Source organism: Numida meleagris, chromosome 2, assembly GCF_002078875.1.
Source record: "Numida meleagris isolate 19003 breed g44 Domestic line chromosome 2, NumMel1.0, whole genome shotgun sequence".
Classification (NCBI taxonomy): Eukaryota; Metazoa; Chordata; class Aves; order Galliformes; family Numididae; genus Numida; species Numida meleagris.
The window spans coordinates 7,297,926-7,317,205 of NC_034410.1; the positions used below are offsets into that span (position 1 = coordinate 7,297,926).

Sequence of the window (19,280 nt, forward strand, 5' to 3'; positions counted from 1 at the left end):
TTGACTCTGCTGGGCCGTGCGGCGGCCGCAGCTTCGTCTTGGAGCGCCGGTTCGAATCCCCAGGTGGAATGGAGGTGTTCTGGGGTCTGTTTGCTTAAGAGGTTCCGTAGCTTCCGTTCATTTGATTCCATGTTCGTGCGTTTCCAGCGTGTGAGCTGTTTGAAGAGCTGATCTCTAATCTCGGCAGTGGTTACAGTTTATTTCACAGATAACCCAGAAACAGAATGTCTCACTTGTGATGTGTGAAATGAAGTCGGTGCTTGGTCCCAGGGTTCTTGGCTGCACCACTACACTTCTTTGAGGCTTCTGCTTGCAGGATGTTAAATGACGGTCGGGACACGATGCTGTTCTGGTGGACACATCAAGCACATCCTGAAACGTTTGCTTAAATCATTTTAAAGAAGAAAAAACTTGAACATCCCATTATGAACCGTGCAAGAGGGATGTTTAGAGAATGTGTTTTTGGTGCTGTGGGCCTTGCTTTCACTGGGAATAACAGGTCGGGTAGCACTGATCAGTCATTGTTTAACCCACTGGTCCTTGTCTGTACAAAAGTTTGTGATATCTGCATTGCTGTTTTTGTTGTTGGTAGCCATCACAGAGAAGAATGTGGCTTGCCCTTGCCAGAGTGCTCATGTTGCTACCGATTAAACAAACAAGAGTGAGCGAAGTGTGTAAATACGATTACTGAAGACAAACGTTACAGGGAAATTCCCACATTTGGAAACTGAATATTTTGGGCTCGGGAGGGCAGCACCAACTGACAATATTCTGAATATACTGAGCATTGCTTTAAAGGTGTTAGATATATTCTAACTTTTAAGTTATTTTACAGAAACTCTTGTGCTGTTTTCTGTGGTTTGGTTACTTTTGATGAGGAGGTAAACGCTTGCATTTTTGTTTTGTCTGGAAGTTGTTTTGCTAGTACTGTGAGTGAAGGGTATTTTTAAGAAGCTGTCACTTCCTAAGGACTTCAGTTTGTGTGTTAAAACTTGTAAGTTGAATGACCCAATAAATGGTGGTCCATTAAACACTATCTGTTTCCCATATAGATAATGGAGGTTTTAATCTGGGTGATCACTTTGCAACACTTTTTTGAATGGGGAAAAAAAAAAAAACTGAAACAACAAGCAGAAGTGACTGTTGCACACTTATATTAGTATGACTAGTCAAGTAAAATTCCTGGTGGAAGTTCTTAGGTGCACTTCTAAAACTCACTTCAAAAAGCCTGGTATTTACAGGAATGGCATACACAACTCTTCTTCTAAGAGCCTGCTATCTAAAGTCAGTAGTGACATCCAATTGGGCAAAAGGCTTCCAAGGTGAAAAGACCAGGAGTGTGGTGATTTGGCTTAAAAGCTGCTGGTCGCTTGAACAAGTTTTAGCTTGAGGAGCTAATGCTTTAGAATTCGTTCTCAGGGTGTTTGTTTTTGACTTTAAATTATGGCGATACAACAGAATGTTTTACTATTTTTTTTAAAAAATGTTTACAAATGATTAATAAAGATGTGCAAAATAAGGCTTGGAGAAATGAATGGATTTTAAACGTGACACCATTTTGGCATAACATTTGACAAAGTGAGAGAGTTTTGTCTTTGAAGGTGCAGATTGTCGTCTGCAAGGATAAGATGCTGGGCTGATAACTGAAACATGCAATTGCTGTGTCTGCTTAACACTTTGGTAGAGTGGAAGGAAGTTGATTTGTCAGTTGGGCAGCTTGTGTAGAGTTGCTTATAATCTTTAAGCTCTTGGGAAGTATTGGCTCTGTTCATAAGGATGGGGTACTGACGTATACTTTGAGGTCTTATAGTTGCTTGTTAGTCTGTTGATATAGTTAAGATGGTCATTCCCAAACTTTGCTGCAAATTTGCATGCAAAACTAGAACCAGAGCAAACATATTGAACATTATAGTGTAACATAACAACTGTACAGTATAGCTGCTGAAATTTTTTATGAATGTTTAAAATGTAGATGTAAATTGATGGTAGAAGTCTTATTCCTGAAGAGATGGTTACAAGGGGAACCAAGCAACAAACTCACACCAAAACTAAGCAAGCAGCACTTGTTGATTGTCTGCTGTCTGATAGCACTGGAACCTTAATGGGTAAAGCTTTTGCATTTATGCCTGAATGATAGAGGGTAGAGTCCTGGATATGGTTCGTTTTCTGGGTGTTGTGCTCTGCTGGATGGACTGATGCAACTGGACACTGTGACTGACATTGACATGTATACAGTCAAACTGGAGAGTGACAGAGACCTGAATATTTTACAGTTCATGCAATACAACTGGGCTACTGTATCAACTGAGGACTAGTGCCAGAAAACATTACCACTTACAGCAGGCATATTTGCTTTAAAGCATGGCAATTTTAAACATTTAAATGCTTTGAAAAGCCTTAACAAAGAGCTGCATTTCTATGAATATTATCTCATTTAAGGTCTTCTAAATTATTAGCCTAACCAGAGTATCACTTGTTTTTTATTATTATTACTATTTTATTTTTAACAAAAGCTGAAGCCGAACTGTACTTTGTTAGATCAAACGCTAGACTTAAGATTTTAGGTCATAGAGAACTTACTGTCTAGAAGATTGAAGATGGTGATTGTCTCAGACTCGGCTGAAATGACCCCCAGACAAGTAGTGTTGTTGGGCCACCCAGCATTTGGTGGCTGTGAAAGATGCTGAGGAGTTGAAGTTTTTAATTGGTGTCCAAAGCCATTTGGGAACTGAGCTCATGTGGATTTCATTTAAGCCTTTGGCCTTCATTCACTGTTAGACGTGCTTGTGAGGCAAGAAACCATGACACTTAATGTTTTTCCAAAGCAAATGTATTACTAATTCCAAGCAGGCTTTGGAAATGTTTTTTGTGGTTTGGGGTTTAAATACAGTCTTTTTTTTTTTTTCCTTTAAGATGCTCTTTCTTTCAAGCACTGATTAGAAAGAGAACTTCAGTACCTGTGGCGTATCATTATTGGTTCCATTCTTATAGCTGGTGACTTGCTTTGCCTCATTGTAAACATGGAAAGAACACATGAAATACAGAAGCTGAGGGACGCATTGTGCAATTGCTATGTTGTGACAAATACTTAATCACTGAATACTTAAGGCTTGCATGAGTAATTGTTTACCAATATGAAGATGATATGATGCTTGTCCCTAAACACATAAACCAAACTGTTTGTGGTGTGTTTCTTCTGCGTGTGTTCTCTTGTGCATAAAAGAGCAGAATGAATGAATTTGATTTTTGTAATAGGGAGCCTGACTGTCGTAAGTGAGGCTGGATTCACAGTGTCGTTCGTAACACGTTTGATTTGCATCGCAGACCGAAGGAGTTCCTGTTGACCTTGTAACTAATCACAACAAAAGCACGAGAAGTTTTTGGTTGGTTGGTGTTAATAGTACACTTACGTTTCCATCCCATGTTCCTGACGTGGCTGTTCCTCTTGAAACTTGTGATTTCCCTGTATCGCATAGCAAGAGATGTGGAAATTCGGTATAGGAAAGCAACAGCTCTGTACTTAAATGCTGTGCTCAATTAATGGAAATCTGGGCTATGCAATACCCATGTGTTGTGTAAAATCTTGTGATGAAACATGAAGAAAAATGTTTACCAGATAAGTTGGTAAACTATTCTCAATCTTGCGACTCGTGCTTGTAGTGCTGTCAGGTTGTCGAGTGTTTTAAATACAGCACTGGGGAATGGGAGGGATCAAGATGGGGATTATCGTCTTCAGATCTAAGCATAGAGCAGTGGTGTTTTTCCATGTAGGAAGTGACTCTTCCTTTTGTTTCCTCTTTTTTAATTTTTTTTTTTACTTTTTTAAGTAGCTCCCTTCAGCCCAGAAGCAGTACACCTAGTTACCTTAAAGGCAGCTGGGTAAGCAGCGCGTGATATTTTTTTTTCCATTGATTGGATCATTATTGTAATATTTAGCTTTTCTCCATCTTGTTTAGGTTAAGGAGAAATCTTTGTTGCTTTTTCAATGCCTAAAAGTAATAGTAAGTTTGATACTCGTGGTAGTGAAATACTGAGTGGGCCGAGACACAAAACTGGGATCTGTGAAGGAGGTTCCAGAGGCAGTGGGTAGTTAGTGTTACAGGAAGTGTGCAGGTGCTTTTGTAGCAAGAACAATGTAGCCATCAAATGTTTTTCCCAGTCTAGAAGTCTTGGGTTGCAGTAATATACTCCCTCTTAGCAACAGTTGCTATGTAGGCCTACCTTTTTAGGCTGCGTTGGTACCATTTTAAGACATGTGAGAGCTTTGCTCTGCAGCGTTCTTGCTGATTCACCTCCCACGCTTGTGAGACTTTGACTGTGTGGCTTAGAACTTCCATTTTACATGGAAAATGATTCGTGTAAATTTTACTGAAAGAAGGACCAGAGAGTAGGAAACTACCATCAGCATAGCCAGAGGGGAAATGGGGCTTGAATTCTGTGGGGCTCGGATTCTGTAGGTTTCTAGTGTGGATGAGCTGTTCTAATAAAGCAGGGGAGGAAAAAAAAAAAGACAAAAAACTACCACCACCAAAAACTAATTCTGATTATACATTATGAAAGGGGAAAATAAGCTATACGGCAGCTCACAGCACTGCTGTAGCTGCACCAGGTGAAGTAGAAAGCAATCAAACCTTTTTAGCGAAGGGAATGAAGTGTGTTTGGCAGTCTTTGTGCTTACTCTGGATCCTGGCTGCCCAGAGCCCTGCGAGGCAGGCAGGTCTAACAGCAGCCAGGGTCAGTCACTCTGCTGCATCCTGCAACTTTTCTGATGCTTTGAAGATGGTGATTTTCTTAGTGCTGCCGTGAGGAGGAACCAAGTGTTGGATTATTTCTTTCGTTTTTCTGCATAACTGGTCTTTCCTGCTTTGCCGTTCAGTTAACGCTTTTTTTGGTAAGTGACAGGTCTTGGTTTTTCCCTTACAGTGCTGCCTGGAAGTTAGGGGGTCTCTGTGTTTAGTAATCAACTGTCAGAATCTTCCAGTTGCTACTGGTAGCCTACACACACCATGGTGAGCCATGAGTGTGTTGAGTTGCAACAAGGAGCCCTAGCTTGTGTTATATGTCTTGGCAGCAGTTGTAGTGTTCCTTCCCTGGCTGCAGTGATATCACTGCAAGAAATACAAAACCTCTTTCATGTCCTGCAGTGGACATTTTCCTGCTTCAAGGTCCTGTGTTCATGGATTCTCCCCCCCTTCCTTTTCTCCTCTCACCTCCCACATAAGACAGAATTATTCTAGCGAGAAAAAGTCTTCTGCTGTTGCACTGTGCCTGGTGCTGAGTGTCCGTTTTCCTGTAAGAGTTAATGTTTTATGAGTACTTAACCATGCTTGACAAACAGATTGACTTCTTCAAGGGGAAACATCTATACAGGTTATGCTGGTGGTTGTTAACTCTTTGTGCCTGTATGATTGAAAAACGTAGTTTCAGAAACAAAACCCCAAGCCGCTCTGCCTGGGGTATGCTGGGTATCACATGGCACAGCATGTGTAAGGCCTGGGTGCCCATTTCCATGTTTGCTGTCTCAAGGCATGAATCTGGGACCAAATACTGTTTGCAGATCCATGGCTGTTGTAACCTGATTTTCTAAAGGAGAATTAGAAAGTACTTTGGGTTCTGACGATGATTAATGGCATAGCGGTGTAATTTGTAATGCTTGTTGTCAGTGTCAAATGCCACGGGACAAATAAGTATAAAGCCTAGAAAAGAAAAGCTGTCTCCCCTTGCCACAAAGATCTTTATGTCGTAAGTGTGTGATGAAACAGGGGAAGTGACAGCAAGGAAGTGATGGGGACATGTGTGGAGCAGTTCTTAGGAGCTCCACTCACTGTGTACGCATTGACTGGGCATTGCTGAGGCTTTTGGATGCATCCTGCCCCAGGGGACTTGTGAAAAGGGCTTTGAAGGAGTGTAATGCAGCTTTGGATTTTGGTAGGAGTTGCTCTTAATAGAATGGGAGAAGTTCTGAGAGGTTGGAAGAGACGGAGCAGAGTTGAGGTTTGTGTCACTGGCTGAATGGGGATCCAGATGTGCACTAGGAATTTGGCAGGAATTTGTTCTCTTCATTGGAAGTAATATTAAGTGGAAGCACTTTTCTGATAGTGAGACGTAACCATCCGGCCTAGAAAAGTACTGAATTGTAGTGAAGAGTTCTTGCTGTAGAGAAGCATCAACAGAGAAGCAGATTTTGGCATATAGCTTTGTGTGTGTTGTCTAGATTCAAACTTAGCTGAAGTTAAAGTCTATCTGTGTGAGAGTTGTGTGCTGAATTACATCACGACAGAGCTAAGATCTTGTCTTCAAGTTGTGTTGGTTTATAATAAAGTGCTCTATGCTTCTAACAGTGGTGGTACCTGGGATGCAAAACCACAGTTTCTATGCAAGGAAAACAGGCAGATTGTAGAAAGAAGATGCTGACTTCTGGGTGATGATGGTTGTTTTTAGTTGCCTTAGTCTGTGAGCACTCCTAATTTGGGTTACTGCAGACTTGGTCATATTACTTTAAACAGCCTTTGGAGGTGGTTGTATCAGGTGAGTGGATTACTACAATGCAGATGTAAGAACAGTGGCACTGCAGGATTTATATGCCTTTAAAATGGCAATCCACTAAGATAATCCCTGCAACACAGTTGTGAATGATTCCAGGGAAAGCAATGTGGCATTTGTTTTAGTGACCACAAAATGGGATAACTTGGTGTTCAAGGGGAAGATAGTACATGTTTGAATGTCTGTCCGGCTTTTCCTTATGGTTAGAATAGAGATTGAAGGAGACTGTGACACGTGGATGTTTGAGCAGTGGAATATAAGTTCAGAGTTTGTTTCAGTTGTGAAAATATAGAATATCATTTAAAATATAGACATGTCTTGAAGGCAGTAAATGGAAGCAAGGAGAGTTGTTCTTCTGTATCAAAAGCAACCAGTTGCCACACATCTTTTATTGCATTCTAATTCATACTGAGCAGCCTTATTTCCATAGTTACATATGATAGAAAATTCAGCTCTGGGAACATCACTAAACCAACAGTTTTTAAAAGAAGTTTCAATTTTTAGTATTTTTTACTTCCTCTATAATTTGTATCGGTTTCATAATGTGAAGAAGTTAATAGATTTATCACTGGATGTGACAATACTCACTAAAGGATGCTGGGATCGAGATCAAAGAGAGAAAGATAGATTTGGTTTTTTTTTTTTCTTAGAGGCTTGTTAAGGGTAGAAAAGCACAAAACCAGTTGATCATTGACATTGTACTTGGACAAAGATTTGAGCACAAATTGAGTTGGGAGGATGGCTGGATAAGTGCATGCTTAGTTACAATGTAACCTACTTCCAGTTCTAGTGCTTTTTTTTTTTTTTTTAAAGCCTCAACTGAGGTAATTGAAGGTGTTCTATGCCTGACTTCCATCTTCTTTTTGGGGTTGCTGGTACCTTCCTGCCTTGTGCTGAGACATGCTCCCATTTTCAGAGTACCTTTCCAGGAGCCCAGTGTGGATGGATGGGTTTGTTGCACCCAAGGCAAACAGAGGACTGTTGGACATCATTCCTTTGACGTCCAGTGTGCTTGAGCTTTGTGCATTTCTGGGAAGCTCCTGTCTCTGAAGTGGTTGCTTCAGAAACAACCTTGAATTTCAATGAGAATTACTTCATGTAGTTGCCTTTCTTTTTTTTTGTTTTTAAACAGATGATGACTTTGATCAGTTTGATAAGCCTGGCGCGGAAAGATCTTGGAGAAGAAGGGCTGGAGATGATGAATGGGACAGGTGGGTAGAATATTTTTATGTTCAGCTTCTGTCTATTAAATTACATTGCTGTGTTTTCCGATTCTCACATTTTGTATTCTAACATTTGCAGTAGTGTGCGTTTAGATACTAATGAAGATGTTGGTTGTTATGCATGTGTCAGCAGATGTTAGATTGTGCCAAATGTATACTTGCCTTGAGGAATATGGAGAGCACTCTGAAGAGATGCTATTTAAAATTAGATTTGTTGAGGAGTAGGTTGCACGTAGCTAATGATTGACCAATGATTTACCAACGATGTAACCCTACATGTGTGGAGTGTGGTGTTTTCCAGAGTGTTCTAGTGTAATTCTGTATCCATAGTGGTCTGTATCCATAGGGTCTGTAGTTAACAACATATCTTGTATAGGGAAATAACTGGAGCAATGGTATTGTTAGCGTACGCGTTTGGTGGCATGGAGCTTGTATCGTGGAAACGAGTATGTTATATAAGGGGCTTGTTGCTACAATAAACTTGAAGCTGTGTGCACTCACATTGAGTGGTCGTGTTTCCCCACGCGGCTGGGTATCCCTGCGCTTAGTGGTCTTCTACAAGATAAGTATAAAGCATTTGTGGTACGTAATTAAATTTATGATTACTGTCCTGGTTTTCCTCTACATCTTTAGTAGGGTCTTAATAATTGGCTTAAAGAGATTTCTTGTTAGTACTTGAATTTGAGGATTTTAAAAATAGATGTTTAAATTCTTCAAAATCCTTGGGTAATGGAGCTTACGTATGACCTTCTATTGAAAAGATATGACTGCCATGAAGATTTAGAAATATGCACGAACTTGGTTGCTTTTGGAGCGAGTAAGTGTGTGTGTTTGTGTGAAGTCTCTCTAGTTATGAAAAACCTGAATCTAGCTGCTGGTTTGACTTGTCTGTTCTTCATGGGAGAGAACTTTTCACTTTCTGTGGAGCTGTTTTTTTGTTATTCCTGTTTAGCAGCAGAGAGATTTGTTCGGACTATGCCAGTTGTCACCAGGTTTCACTGTGAAAAGGGGGGGGAAAAATGAAATAGATCTTATCTAATAATCGCTCCTGTGGTTGTGGCAAACAAACTTTACTGTAAGTAGTTTTCCACTGAGCTGAGCCCTGGGAGTGAACCACCTACTCTGCATTTATTGTCATTCCAAAGGGATTAGTTAGTTTCCTCTTCCATGCTTTCCTGCTAGGCTGAGTGAGCAGTTCTCATTGCTCTGGGAGGTGAGTAAGAATGAATAAGGAACTCAGACAATATCTTGAGTGTACAGTGTTCTGCTGTATTGCTGCTGTGAAGGATATTGCTGCTCTGTCATGCCAGCACAGCTGTGGGTTGAATGGTGAACTGCATCAAGGAACTGATCTGCTTTGAGAATGCAATTAAAATAACTTGTTGGAGGCAAGTCACTGTACTGTGCTGCCTCCCAGCCCCAGAAATGTGATGTTGTGCTTGAGGTAGCACAGGACACTTCAGAAGGACTGAAGCCAGTGTCATGGGCAAATGTTGGTAGCAGAATATCATTTTTCTCTCTTTTTTTTTTTTTTTTTTGCCTTTACTGCTGACTTCATGGTAGGCTTTTAGATGTTGATTGGCCCCATTTGTTTTGTAGCTCTCCTATTCTTGTCAGTGTGAAAAATTTGGAAGAGTCAAAGAGTTATTCCATTGGAAGAAGTTTTGAACTCATTGCTGAGGGGAAAACCCTCTGTGGCAAAGCTATTTTTATAGGACTTGAGAAAGGTTATAGAGTATTTTCACTAAGCTGAGTCTTTGAAGTACAGTTTTAGAAGAATGTTTTCTCTTTTAAATGTGCTTTTTTTCCCTTGGTTTATTCTAAGTTGTATTTTATTTATTCTTCAGTAGAATTGTGAGGGAAGTGGTTTCAGGTTCAGTACTGATGATTCATAGAATCGTTGTGGTTGGAAAAGACCTCTAAGATCATCTAGTCCAACCATCCACCTAACTACCAATGTTGCCCACTAAACCATGTTCCTTACTACCACATCTCCACGTTTCTTGAACACGTCCAGGGATGGTGACTCAAACACCTCCCTGAGCAACCTGTTCCAGCACCTGACCACTCTCTAGAAGTAGAAATTTTTCCTAATATCCAACCTGAACCTCCCCTGGCACAACTTGAGACCATTCCCTCTTATTCTATCACTGTTACTCAGGAGAAGAGGTTGACCCTCAGCTTGTTGCAGCCTCCTTTCAGGTAGTTGTAGAGGGCAGTAAAGTCTCCCCTGAGCATCCTCTTCTCCAGACTGAATGATCCCACTTCCCTCAGCCTTTCCTCATAAGACTTGTGCTCCAGTCCCCTTACAGCTTTATTGCCCTTCTCTGGACATCCTCCTGGGCCTATATGTCTTTCTTGTAGTGAGGGGCTCAAAACTGAACACAGTACTCAAGGTGTGGCTTTGTCAGAGCTGAATACAGAGGGATAATCACCTCCTGCCCCTGCTGGCTGCACTGTTTCTGATACAAGCCAGGATGCCATTGGCCAACTTGGCCACGTGGGCACACTGCTGGCTCATGTTCTGGATGTTGACTAATACCCCCAGATCCTTTTCCTCTGTGCAGCTTTCCTGCCCTCTGCCCAAGCCTGCAGCGATACATGGAGTTATTCTGGCCAAAGTGCAGGGCCAGGCACTTGGTCTTGTTGAAGCTCATCCCGTTGGCCTCAGCCCAGTGATCCAGCCTGTCTAGGTCCCTCTGTAGGGCCTTGCTACCCCCGGTCAGATCAACACTTCCTCTCAACTTGGTGTCATCTTCAAACTTGCTGCCTACATTATTGCCTAATGTAATTACTTGAATTTTTGTAACTGCTGGCCTAGTTCAGTATAGGACATAATTTACTGAAGATAATGAATGAACATAGTAGACCTGGGATTTTTTGATGCATTGTTTTGCAACTTTTCCTTACTTTTCTGGGAGGAGGGTGAGGGGGTGATGCATCATCCATCCACACTTGCACTGCATTGCTTCTTAACAGAGTCCCGTCCCCCAGACATTTAAACCATTTTGAATTCCCAGCTCTTTCTGTTCTCAAACACTGGAAGGAGAATCGGAAGAGTCTTATTATTTTGGAGTACAAATGTCACATTGTTCTTAGAGAATTTTTCCCATTACTTTTTTTTTGTTTTGTTTAAAAATTCTTTTCCAAAACATTTGTCTTTGCTACTGCTCATGTTTAATGGGGCATGCTCATGAAATCAGAGGCCAGAAAGGCCCATATAATCTGATGTGTTTATCACGGGCTGTTAACTTACACATTTATCTCTACAAGTAGCTGAAAGCTCAAGTTTGGGAAAAATGTGCCATTCTGGTGCTATTCAGTGAGATGACAGAAGTGATTTAATAGTTGATTTTCGTGGAAATGTATTTGTTCTGACCCTCCTCTGAGACAGTTAGTTTCTCTGTGGTGGCAAAAAAATGTCTTCCATTTTGTTGTGTTTCTTTTTTGAGGTTATTTTCTCATGCTGGTTTGGTGAGCTGAATTTATTCAGTGAGGGGAACAGTGAATACTGAAGTCAAAGAAGGACAGGTAATGGGTCTGTCTCTTCTGAGAGCAGCAAACAATTTGATTCCTGTAGCCCTACTTTCTTAGAACTGCAGTGTTAGAAAGACTTTTGTCTTGATGATAGTGAGGATCAGTTTCCTTTGGAACTGTCACGGATGTGTGCTTTTTTTCCAGCTTAATTTGTTTTGTATGGCCTTGGTATCAGCTTGCAGCCATTTGGTTTTCTCTATTTTTCCCTGCTAACGTAAAATCTTCTAGTAGTGTTTTTGTTAGTTTCTTTAAGGAGTGAGATCTGCTAATTCTGTTCCCTCTTCTTTCTGATAAATAACTTCAGATTTAGCTATTGAAAAGAAGCTTGAGTGTGTGTGCTTTACTGCGTAGGCTTCCCACTATTTCTTTGCTCATTCAAGTAGTAACCAACTTTGCTGATTTAGAAGAAGAAAAAACAATGTAAACATTGAACAACACTCTGTGAAGCACTTTCCTGTTGTCATGAGCTTCATTTATGTGCCAGTGCAATTTTTTTGGATCGTTGTATTTAAAATGTATAGTGTGTTTGCAATTACTTGTATTGATCAAATCTTTCTTAAAAATGAAAAAATTCACATCAAGGATTTTTTTAGTGATATGTTGAATAGCCCTAGCTATATTTAGGTAACGAATCTAATCTTTCATTGTCTTAATTCTGATCTGAACTTCTTACTAGCTTAACTTGCTTTTGTCTTTGAAAGTTTGTGCAATACGTGCTTACTGTCTCTTGGAATTTCTTCTGGGCCATTTATTAAAAGCTGTCATTGGTGGACCATAGTGCTGGGAAATGTTTTCCAATCCTGGTGCATTTGTCAGGTTCCTGACAGCTGATTCTGTGCTGAAGAGATTAGTGTTGTTTTTCCTACCTTGGGTCTGGCTTTAAATTCTTCTGGAACCAATTCTGTTACGTGAAGTTTTCTGTCTCTGAAATAAAGGGCTTAATTCTGGCTGTTTCACTCATTGGGATGCATGGTATATCGTCTGTCCCAATTTTTGTTTAATGTTGCAGTGAACATGGAACAGTTGAGATTTGTTAATGTTCAGTCATTCCTGGAACTGTTTGAGATCGGTAACTATGGACAAATACGGTGTGCAGATGATAACATCCTATTTAGTGCTGATTTGGAATATAATCACTTTTCTCAGAAGATCTTTTTTATGTTTTCAGGTGTTATCTGTACATTAGCTAGGTCTTAATGAGATATGTGTCAACTTCTAGCAGTGCTTTATGTCTTGGGATTGCCTTCCCCTTTCTGAAGTATTCCTCTGTAACTCTGAAGAACTCGTACACATTTACTCCGGTATGACTTTGCTAGCTTCTTTGCAGGTGTAGCAAATTCACTCTTTCTTGTGGGCAGAAATTCGATGAAAACTATCTTTGCTTTCTATTCTGTTCATAAGGGCCATTCTCACTTTGGGGTATTTAATTTTTATGTAATTGGTCTGCTTGTGGTTTTTTGTAAGATCTGCCAAGGCGCGTAGATGAAAATAGATTCTCACTCTTGAGTTAGAGTTCATACGTCACATCACTGTCATCTTGTTTTAGTATTAGGACATGCTTGTTCTAATATTGGCATTTGGCAGTAAGAAGTACTTTCTATTGAAGGGTGAATCTGCTAATTCCTGCTTCTAGGCAGCCTTTTCACTGAAGAGAGAGCAAGATGAAGCAGTTGTCCCAAATCGTTGGAATGTAGTTCTTTATGGCAAAGATTCTATATGGTGGAAGAAGTTTTGTGACCCAAACCTTGTATTTTTGTTTGCTGAATTCTTAGCCATTCTCAAAGCAGTGGTGAGCCACAGACTTGATTTCTGTAGTCCCACAGGTGTCTGACTGACCTGCATTTGTTTCCCCCTCCTGAAGTTGGGGGCTTTTACAAAATCTCTAGGACTTGATGGCTCTCGGGTTAACTGGTCTCCAAGTGCCTCCTTCCTCAAATACAGCTTGGACCGTGTAGCCTGGAGGCTGAGTCCTGCCTGCAGCCTAGCACTGACTTACCTGCTGTTTCTGTGGAGAAGTGGGAAGGAACAATTTGGACAACATGCCCAAGTGGCCTTGAAGAGAAGGATCTGGAGTGGGGATCTGGCTAACCATGTCATAAAGTCATATGCTTTGCCTAGATCTGTGTGCTATGTCATAATAGGACGGAATTGGAAAGGAGTACATAGAAAAATGAAGTTTTTGTACAACAGCAGTGTTACTTTAATGTGTTTGGTTTGTTGTTACATTTAAAGTTGTCTTTTTTTCAACTTGCTAAAAGCTTTGATAAAAGGAAGGCTTTGTGTTGAATCAGTAACAATTCTAAAGCTAGTTTTCTAAGTCACTTACATTATACAATGTGTCTTTCTGTTTTCTGAGGTTCAACTTCAAAAAATTTCTTAATATTTTCCAGTGAACTTGAAGATGATTTGCTTGGAGAGGATTTGCTTGCTGGCAAAAAGGTAAGAGATGTGCATTAAAGTGAGTTGTTACGCATATTGAAATGTGAACTTTGCTCATTTCATTCACTCTAGTTATTTGATGTGGCTTTCTATGTATCATATGGTCACATCCTCAAAGGCAGCCGTGTTGCTCGGGTATCTGAGATCTGCTGTTTTAGCAGAGCAATGTGCACCCATTTCTTTTTGTGAAGTGCCTCCAAGTATGATGCTTTTTAATAAATTTTTTAGATTTTTTTTCTGAAATACTATTCATTCTTGAAGCACACAGTTCAAAAAGAGTTGATTCTCTGGATTGATTTATCTGAAGCTCAAATTGACTTAATTAAAAAAAAAAACAAAACAACTTCTTGATGCACTCCTGAGAATTCATTTAAACAGCCAGCTTCCTGGCTATTTAAAGCTATTTAAGGAATACCAGTAATGTCGTGCTGCTCGTTCCCAGCAATGTTTTACTGAGATCTGTATGAGGTGCTCTGATTCATCCTGGGCAGTGAGTAAATTAAAAAAACAAACAAAAAAAAGCACAACAAAACCCACGAAAACAGTCAGTAGTATCTGTAGATCCACCCGGTGCTACTGTTTTGTGTAATAGGTTGGCAGAAGATTTCCACTTGTACAGTGAAGGAAGAATGTGAGAGCAGCTGATGCCGGAGAAAATAAATGAATTTACAAAATGGAACTGTATGAAAGAACTAAATGTGTATTTGGATGTGCCTGATACCTGCAGGAGGAGACAGGACTTCTGTCTGGGAAACCAGAACTGGCTAGTTTCCTCTTTCTCTGCTCAATGAGTTAATTTATAAAATAGTTTTTAAAGTTGCAGTTGAGGTTGAATAGGCTTAAGAAACCCAGGTCTGGTAAAAGTTGAGTTTTAATTGATGTAGTTTTCACACTCTAAATATTAGAAGCTAGCTTTGTGAAATTATTCTGTCAGTAATTTCTATTTATGATAGGAAATCCTGTTGTCTGATGCACTAGCTATCAAAAATGTAAGCAGTTAATGTTAAATGTATATAGTAGTTAAAATGTGAGTTGATAAAACTGCTTACTTCCAGTACTGGATTTCTCCAGTGTGTTGAGACTTGTGCTTTCCTTAGACAGAAAACTGCAAAAATGACTTAGTGCTGAGCAGTATGCGTGGATATGAACTTGCATGGTGGAGCAGTCCTAGGTTTCTTGGGAAGTTTTCCCTCAGCTATTTAATCTAAACTTGCTTGTACTTAATCCTATGCCAGTACTTTTTGGTAAGTCTACCCTTGTGTGACCTTTCTGCCCCCATTACTTCAGGGGGATGGAAATAACGTGGCTGAGCAAAGCTGTAGTTATCTCTTCCTAGTGTGTAATTATTTAGAACAAAATTAAAAAAAAAAATGAAGGAAATGGAGGTATGATTGGCAAATTCGAAGGAGTTCAGAGAAGTCACAATATTTTCTTCTGTATTTCTAATTCACTTAAAGGTGAATTACACTCTGTCAGTATTCTTAATATGATTGTATCGTATCCTCCTGCCTCCCAAGTATTTCTGCCCTTTAGGAAGAAGTGCAGCTTGGTGGTTTTTCTTGAGTTGCCTGATGCATCGGGGTCACAAGGCCGTAAATAAGGGCACTAATGCTAACCTTTCTCTTATCTTGGTCTTTCTTCAAGTGAGTTGTCATCTTTGGCTGTATTTGGTAATACCTCAGTGAAAGCCTAGATAGCCAGGCAAATCTGAGTTTTGGAAGTTTCTGTAAGGCTGTCAAACATTTATAGACAGATTTGATGTCTTCTGTAGTATGTTTTTTCTTGAATTAGATTATTTCATTGAAGATATAGTCTCAGTCCGGAATATGTTCCTTGTTAAAAAAAAAATACTGCTGGTGTTCAGACGTTTGAGTAGCTTCTGTAGTAAGCTAAAACTTGGTATACTTTTTCTGCTAACGATTGACTTTTTCTGAAATCTAGAATCAATCAGACTTGTCAGACGAAGAGCTAAACGATGACCTTCTGCAAAGTGACAATGAAGAGGAACAAGAATTTCGGTATGTCTTTTCTACAGCCTGTGTTCTGAATAACTATTCAGTTATATGCACGACCTATGTGTGCAAACTGTTAATGACTACCACTGATGATAGCTAATAACTGCTGAACAGAAATTGTTAAATATTTGAAAGATACTTTTGCTTCTTAGTCAGGTAGTTAATGATGTATTATGTAGTGTCTTCAGTAGCATTGTTAGCAAATGAATAAAATGATGCCTAGTTTATTGGAATTGAATAAAATTAGCATCATCAAAATCTATTAATAATAATAACTTGAAGGAATAACATGATCTCCTGTGCTGTTTAGGACTATTTGTAAGTACGTGCAGAACTCATGTTCTGTGCCTTCTTTCTATTGCAGTAGAATTTCTTCTCCTGTCAAATCCTTTCTCTGCCATCCTGCTTTCAAAAAATTATCCCTCAAGACCTTGACGAGAGGAGCTTCATAGTTTATAAAGCTTGTAGCATGGCTTAAATATTAGTGTAGAGTACACAGCAGGAAGTTTGTGTGAGGTTTTAGGGTTAAGCAAGAATGTAGTTCTGTGGGAGCTTGAGGAGCCTGCTTTGTGAATGCTCAGTGTTGATACAGATCTAGCACTTAATTATGAGCATTACAAATCAAAACGACAGTCTTAACAGTGTTGTGAAAATTTTGGTGCAAATAGGCTTCCTTGATTATCTTTATCCCCAAAAAAGGCAGCGGAGTGTCTTTAGCTTTCTTTATTTCAGTAAAGGGAAAGTCCGTGGGGACAGCCCCCCCACAGGGGGTCTCAAAGTTTTGGAGGTGCTGCCTCATTTTTATCCCTATCTCTTTCCTCATTTTCCCCCTTGTATGTGACCCCTTCATGTACCATAACATCACATGTGCAATTAACTTTATGTAGCTGTATGGGAACTGCTGAGTCATGGCCTGAACCACTGATTGAGCACCTGGAGGAAAGACCCAGTCAGCCCTGGGAGCACAGGTGAAGGCAATTCACCTGTGCAACCAGAAGGGGTGGAGTCTGGCTCCACCCCTCTTAGGCCTCATTTAAGGGCTGACTGCCCCTGAGGAAGGATCTCTGCCTGGAGATCCCTCCTTGGTGGGAGCCTTTTCCTGCGAGCCCCAGATCTTCCGATCCGGGTGAGCGCTGTATTTTCCTTCCACCTTTTGTAACGCTGTTTCCATTGCGTTAGTGCTGCTTATCGCTACAGTAGCCTAATGTGGAGAAGTTAATATTAATTAGCCTATTAAGCCTGTGCAGTAAGTCCGAAGTTCCTAAGTTCAAGTTGTCAGCTGTAACTGCTTCAGGTTTCTACTGGTTCTTCTTCCTGATAAGCCTTATTTGGGGAGAGTTTACAAAGTAAATACAGCTATGAAGCAGAAAGTAATTTGCAAACCTTTGCACAACCTGTTTGCAAGGACACCTTGTTCTCAAGCCTCTTTTGTCTCAATAGTTTCGCATTTCGAGCTGGACTGAAGGGTACTGGAAGATGCTTGTGATGTGGAAATAATGCTGTACTACTGCTGTTTTTAATGACCTCTGTCCTTCGGGTGCATTCCTTGATGCATCATGCTGTGCAGGTGTATGTTCTGAAGGGATATATTCCTGTTGCTCTGAGATCTCCTTTCTATCTTTGGATTAGGACATGGGGATGCCTCCCTGTGTTGGACTGATGATAGTGAGGTGAAGTATCTCTGACCGCTCATCTCTATACTGACTGCTCTCTTGCTCCTTGCAGAAGTGGTCTGTTCCCTTCAGCATGGGGAATCCTGGTTACGGTCCTTGCTGTTTCTGCTCTGCATTTCCTCCTTGTGAGCCATAGGCAGCAGGGATAGCTGTATGACTGTATTAGTGCTGAGAAAGTATCTGAAGTGTGATAGTGGAAGCAGGTTTCTGTAGAAAATTCTTGCATTTTTAGCAGCTTTATTGCCAGGATATGAAAGCTTTGGTCCACTCCTCTCCCTTTGTTTCCACCGAAACTCATCTATGCCTCTATAGTTGAGAGGATAATGATAATCCTGCATAATGTCTTGGTTATTGTGTTAAATCTCCTCCATCTGATAGATGCAAATTGCTCAAAGCTGCCTTGATTTTTGTGCCTTCAAACTTATGAAAATAGTTAATAATAGAAATGTAATTTAAAAAGCAACAACAAAAAGCAATCTTTATTTTCCGCATACCCAGGACTCTCAAATCAAAGAGCTTTTTGTCCCTGCTTTTATAACTAGTCTGTTGTTAATGAGTCATTCTTTTCTGTGTTGATGACACTAGCTAGTGTCAAACAGTAAATTCTGAGTTTTGCTTTTCTTCCAGATAATCATCTTAATGTTGTATTTTGCTCCTCTTCGTTATCCATACCAGTGCTGTTACTAATTTAGAATAAGTCTTAGGCATCTAGAAGACATAGATATATATTTGTAATGTTGACAATATATGTTACATTAGAATAGTGAATCTGTCAAAAAATGAATTCAGTGTAATCAAGAATCAACAATATTAACGCATTCAATGAAAAATAATTTACTGGTTTATTTTGAGAGATTGGGAGAACAGATGCAATTATAGTAACTTTGTGAATTTTTTGTTAGTCTTGGAATTAAAATTAAATCCAGCCTGCTTTGGTTACTGAGCAGGACTTTTGCCAGTTTGACCTGTTAAACCGTCTGGCTGGTTTGATTCCCCTGGTCAAATAGCCTGCAGCTAGTGATAAGCTGCAGTACAGTATGCATTGTGAGAGCATGGCATAGAGTCAAATAGTCTGTGAGGTACAATTTTATTCATCAACTTAAAAAATATGTATTTGTTGGCTTTATTTTGCTCAGTCTTCGTGTGTACGCTTGACTGTTTTATACTTCAGCCTTTTAATCTTTTTCCCCTATCCTGTAGTTCTCAAGGTGTCACAGTTAGCCTTAATGCTACGTCTGGCATGTTTACATCATATGAACTCTCTGAGAACATCAGCGATCCATCAGTCGAACATGAGTCTGGGTACAACCAAGGAGAAGATGAAATTGGTTATGACAAATCTGAAGCACCTGAAGTGTATGCTTCAGAGTATTCGGAGGAAGGACATTACGAAGGCAACGATCCTGAACTGACAGAAGACCAGATAGAATATGGGGAAGAGCCTGGAGAAGATGATGAAGTGCTAGACCTTGAAATCAATGAACCCCTAGATGAATTTCCAGTGAGTTTCTTTCTATTGTATCTTCAAAGATAACGTTGCTTCACGTGCATAGGGTTTCAGACTGATTTGAAATCTGTTTACTTCCCTAGGGAGGAGGGGAAATTAGACCTATTATCACTGTCTGCCAGTTTCTTTATCTAGGCTGTGACAAAGTTTGTGTTGACAGCTTGTTTGGCGGTAGGTAATGCTCCTTTGTCATGCTGGAAGGCAGTTGAGAATCATGACCTTGAGGATTGTATCCTTAAGGAAGAAAACAGCTTTGTGTGGTGGAGATACACTGCCAATTGTTAGAAGTACTTAATGCAAAAGCTTTTATCCAAGCTTTAGGCAAGATCTGATAAAGTCCTTC

The 19,280-nt window shown here is 40.1% G+C and overlaps 1 protein-coding gene across 1 annotated transcript in view; it reads left to right on the forward strand.

Annotated features, from left to right (window-relative positions):
• RBM33 (RNA binding motif protein 33) overlaps positions 8,200 to 19,280 on the forward strand; it is an 86,547-nt gene continuing 75,466 nt past the window's right edge. Inside the window, 4 exon segments of the mRNA XM_021389323.1 lie at positions 8,200 to 8,348; positions 13,694 to 13,742; positions 15,684 to 15,760; positions 18,631 to 18,931. Coding sequence (XP_021244998.1) covers positions 8,215 to 8,348; positions 13,694 to 13,742; positions 15,684 to 15,760; positions 18,631 to 18,931 — 561 coding nt within the window. The 5' untranslated portion in view covers positions 8,200 to 8,214.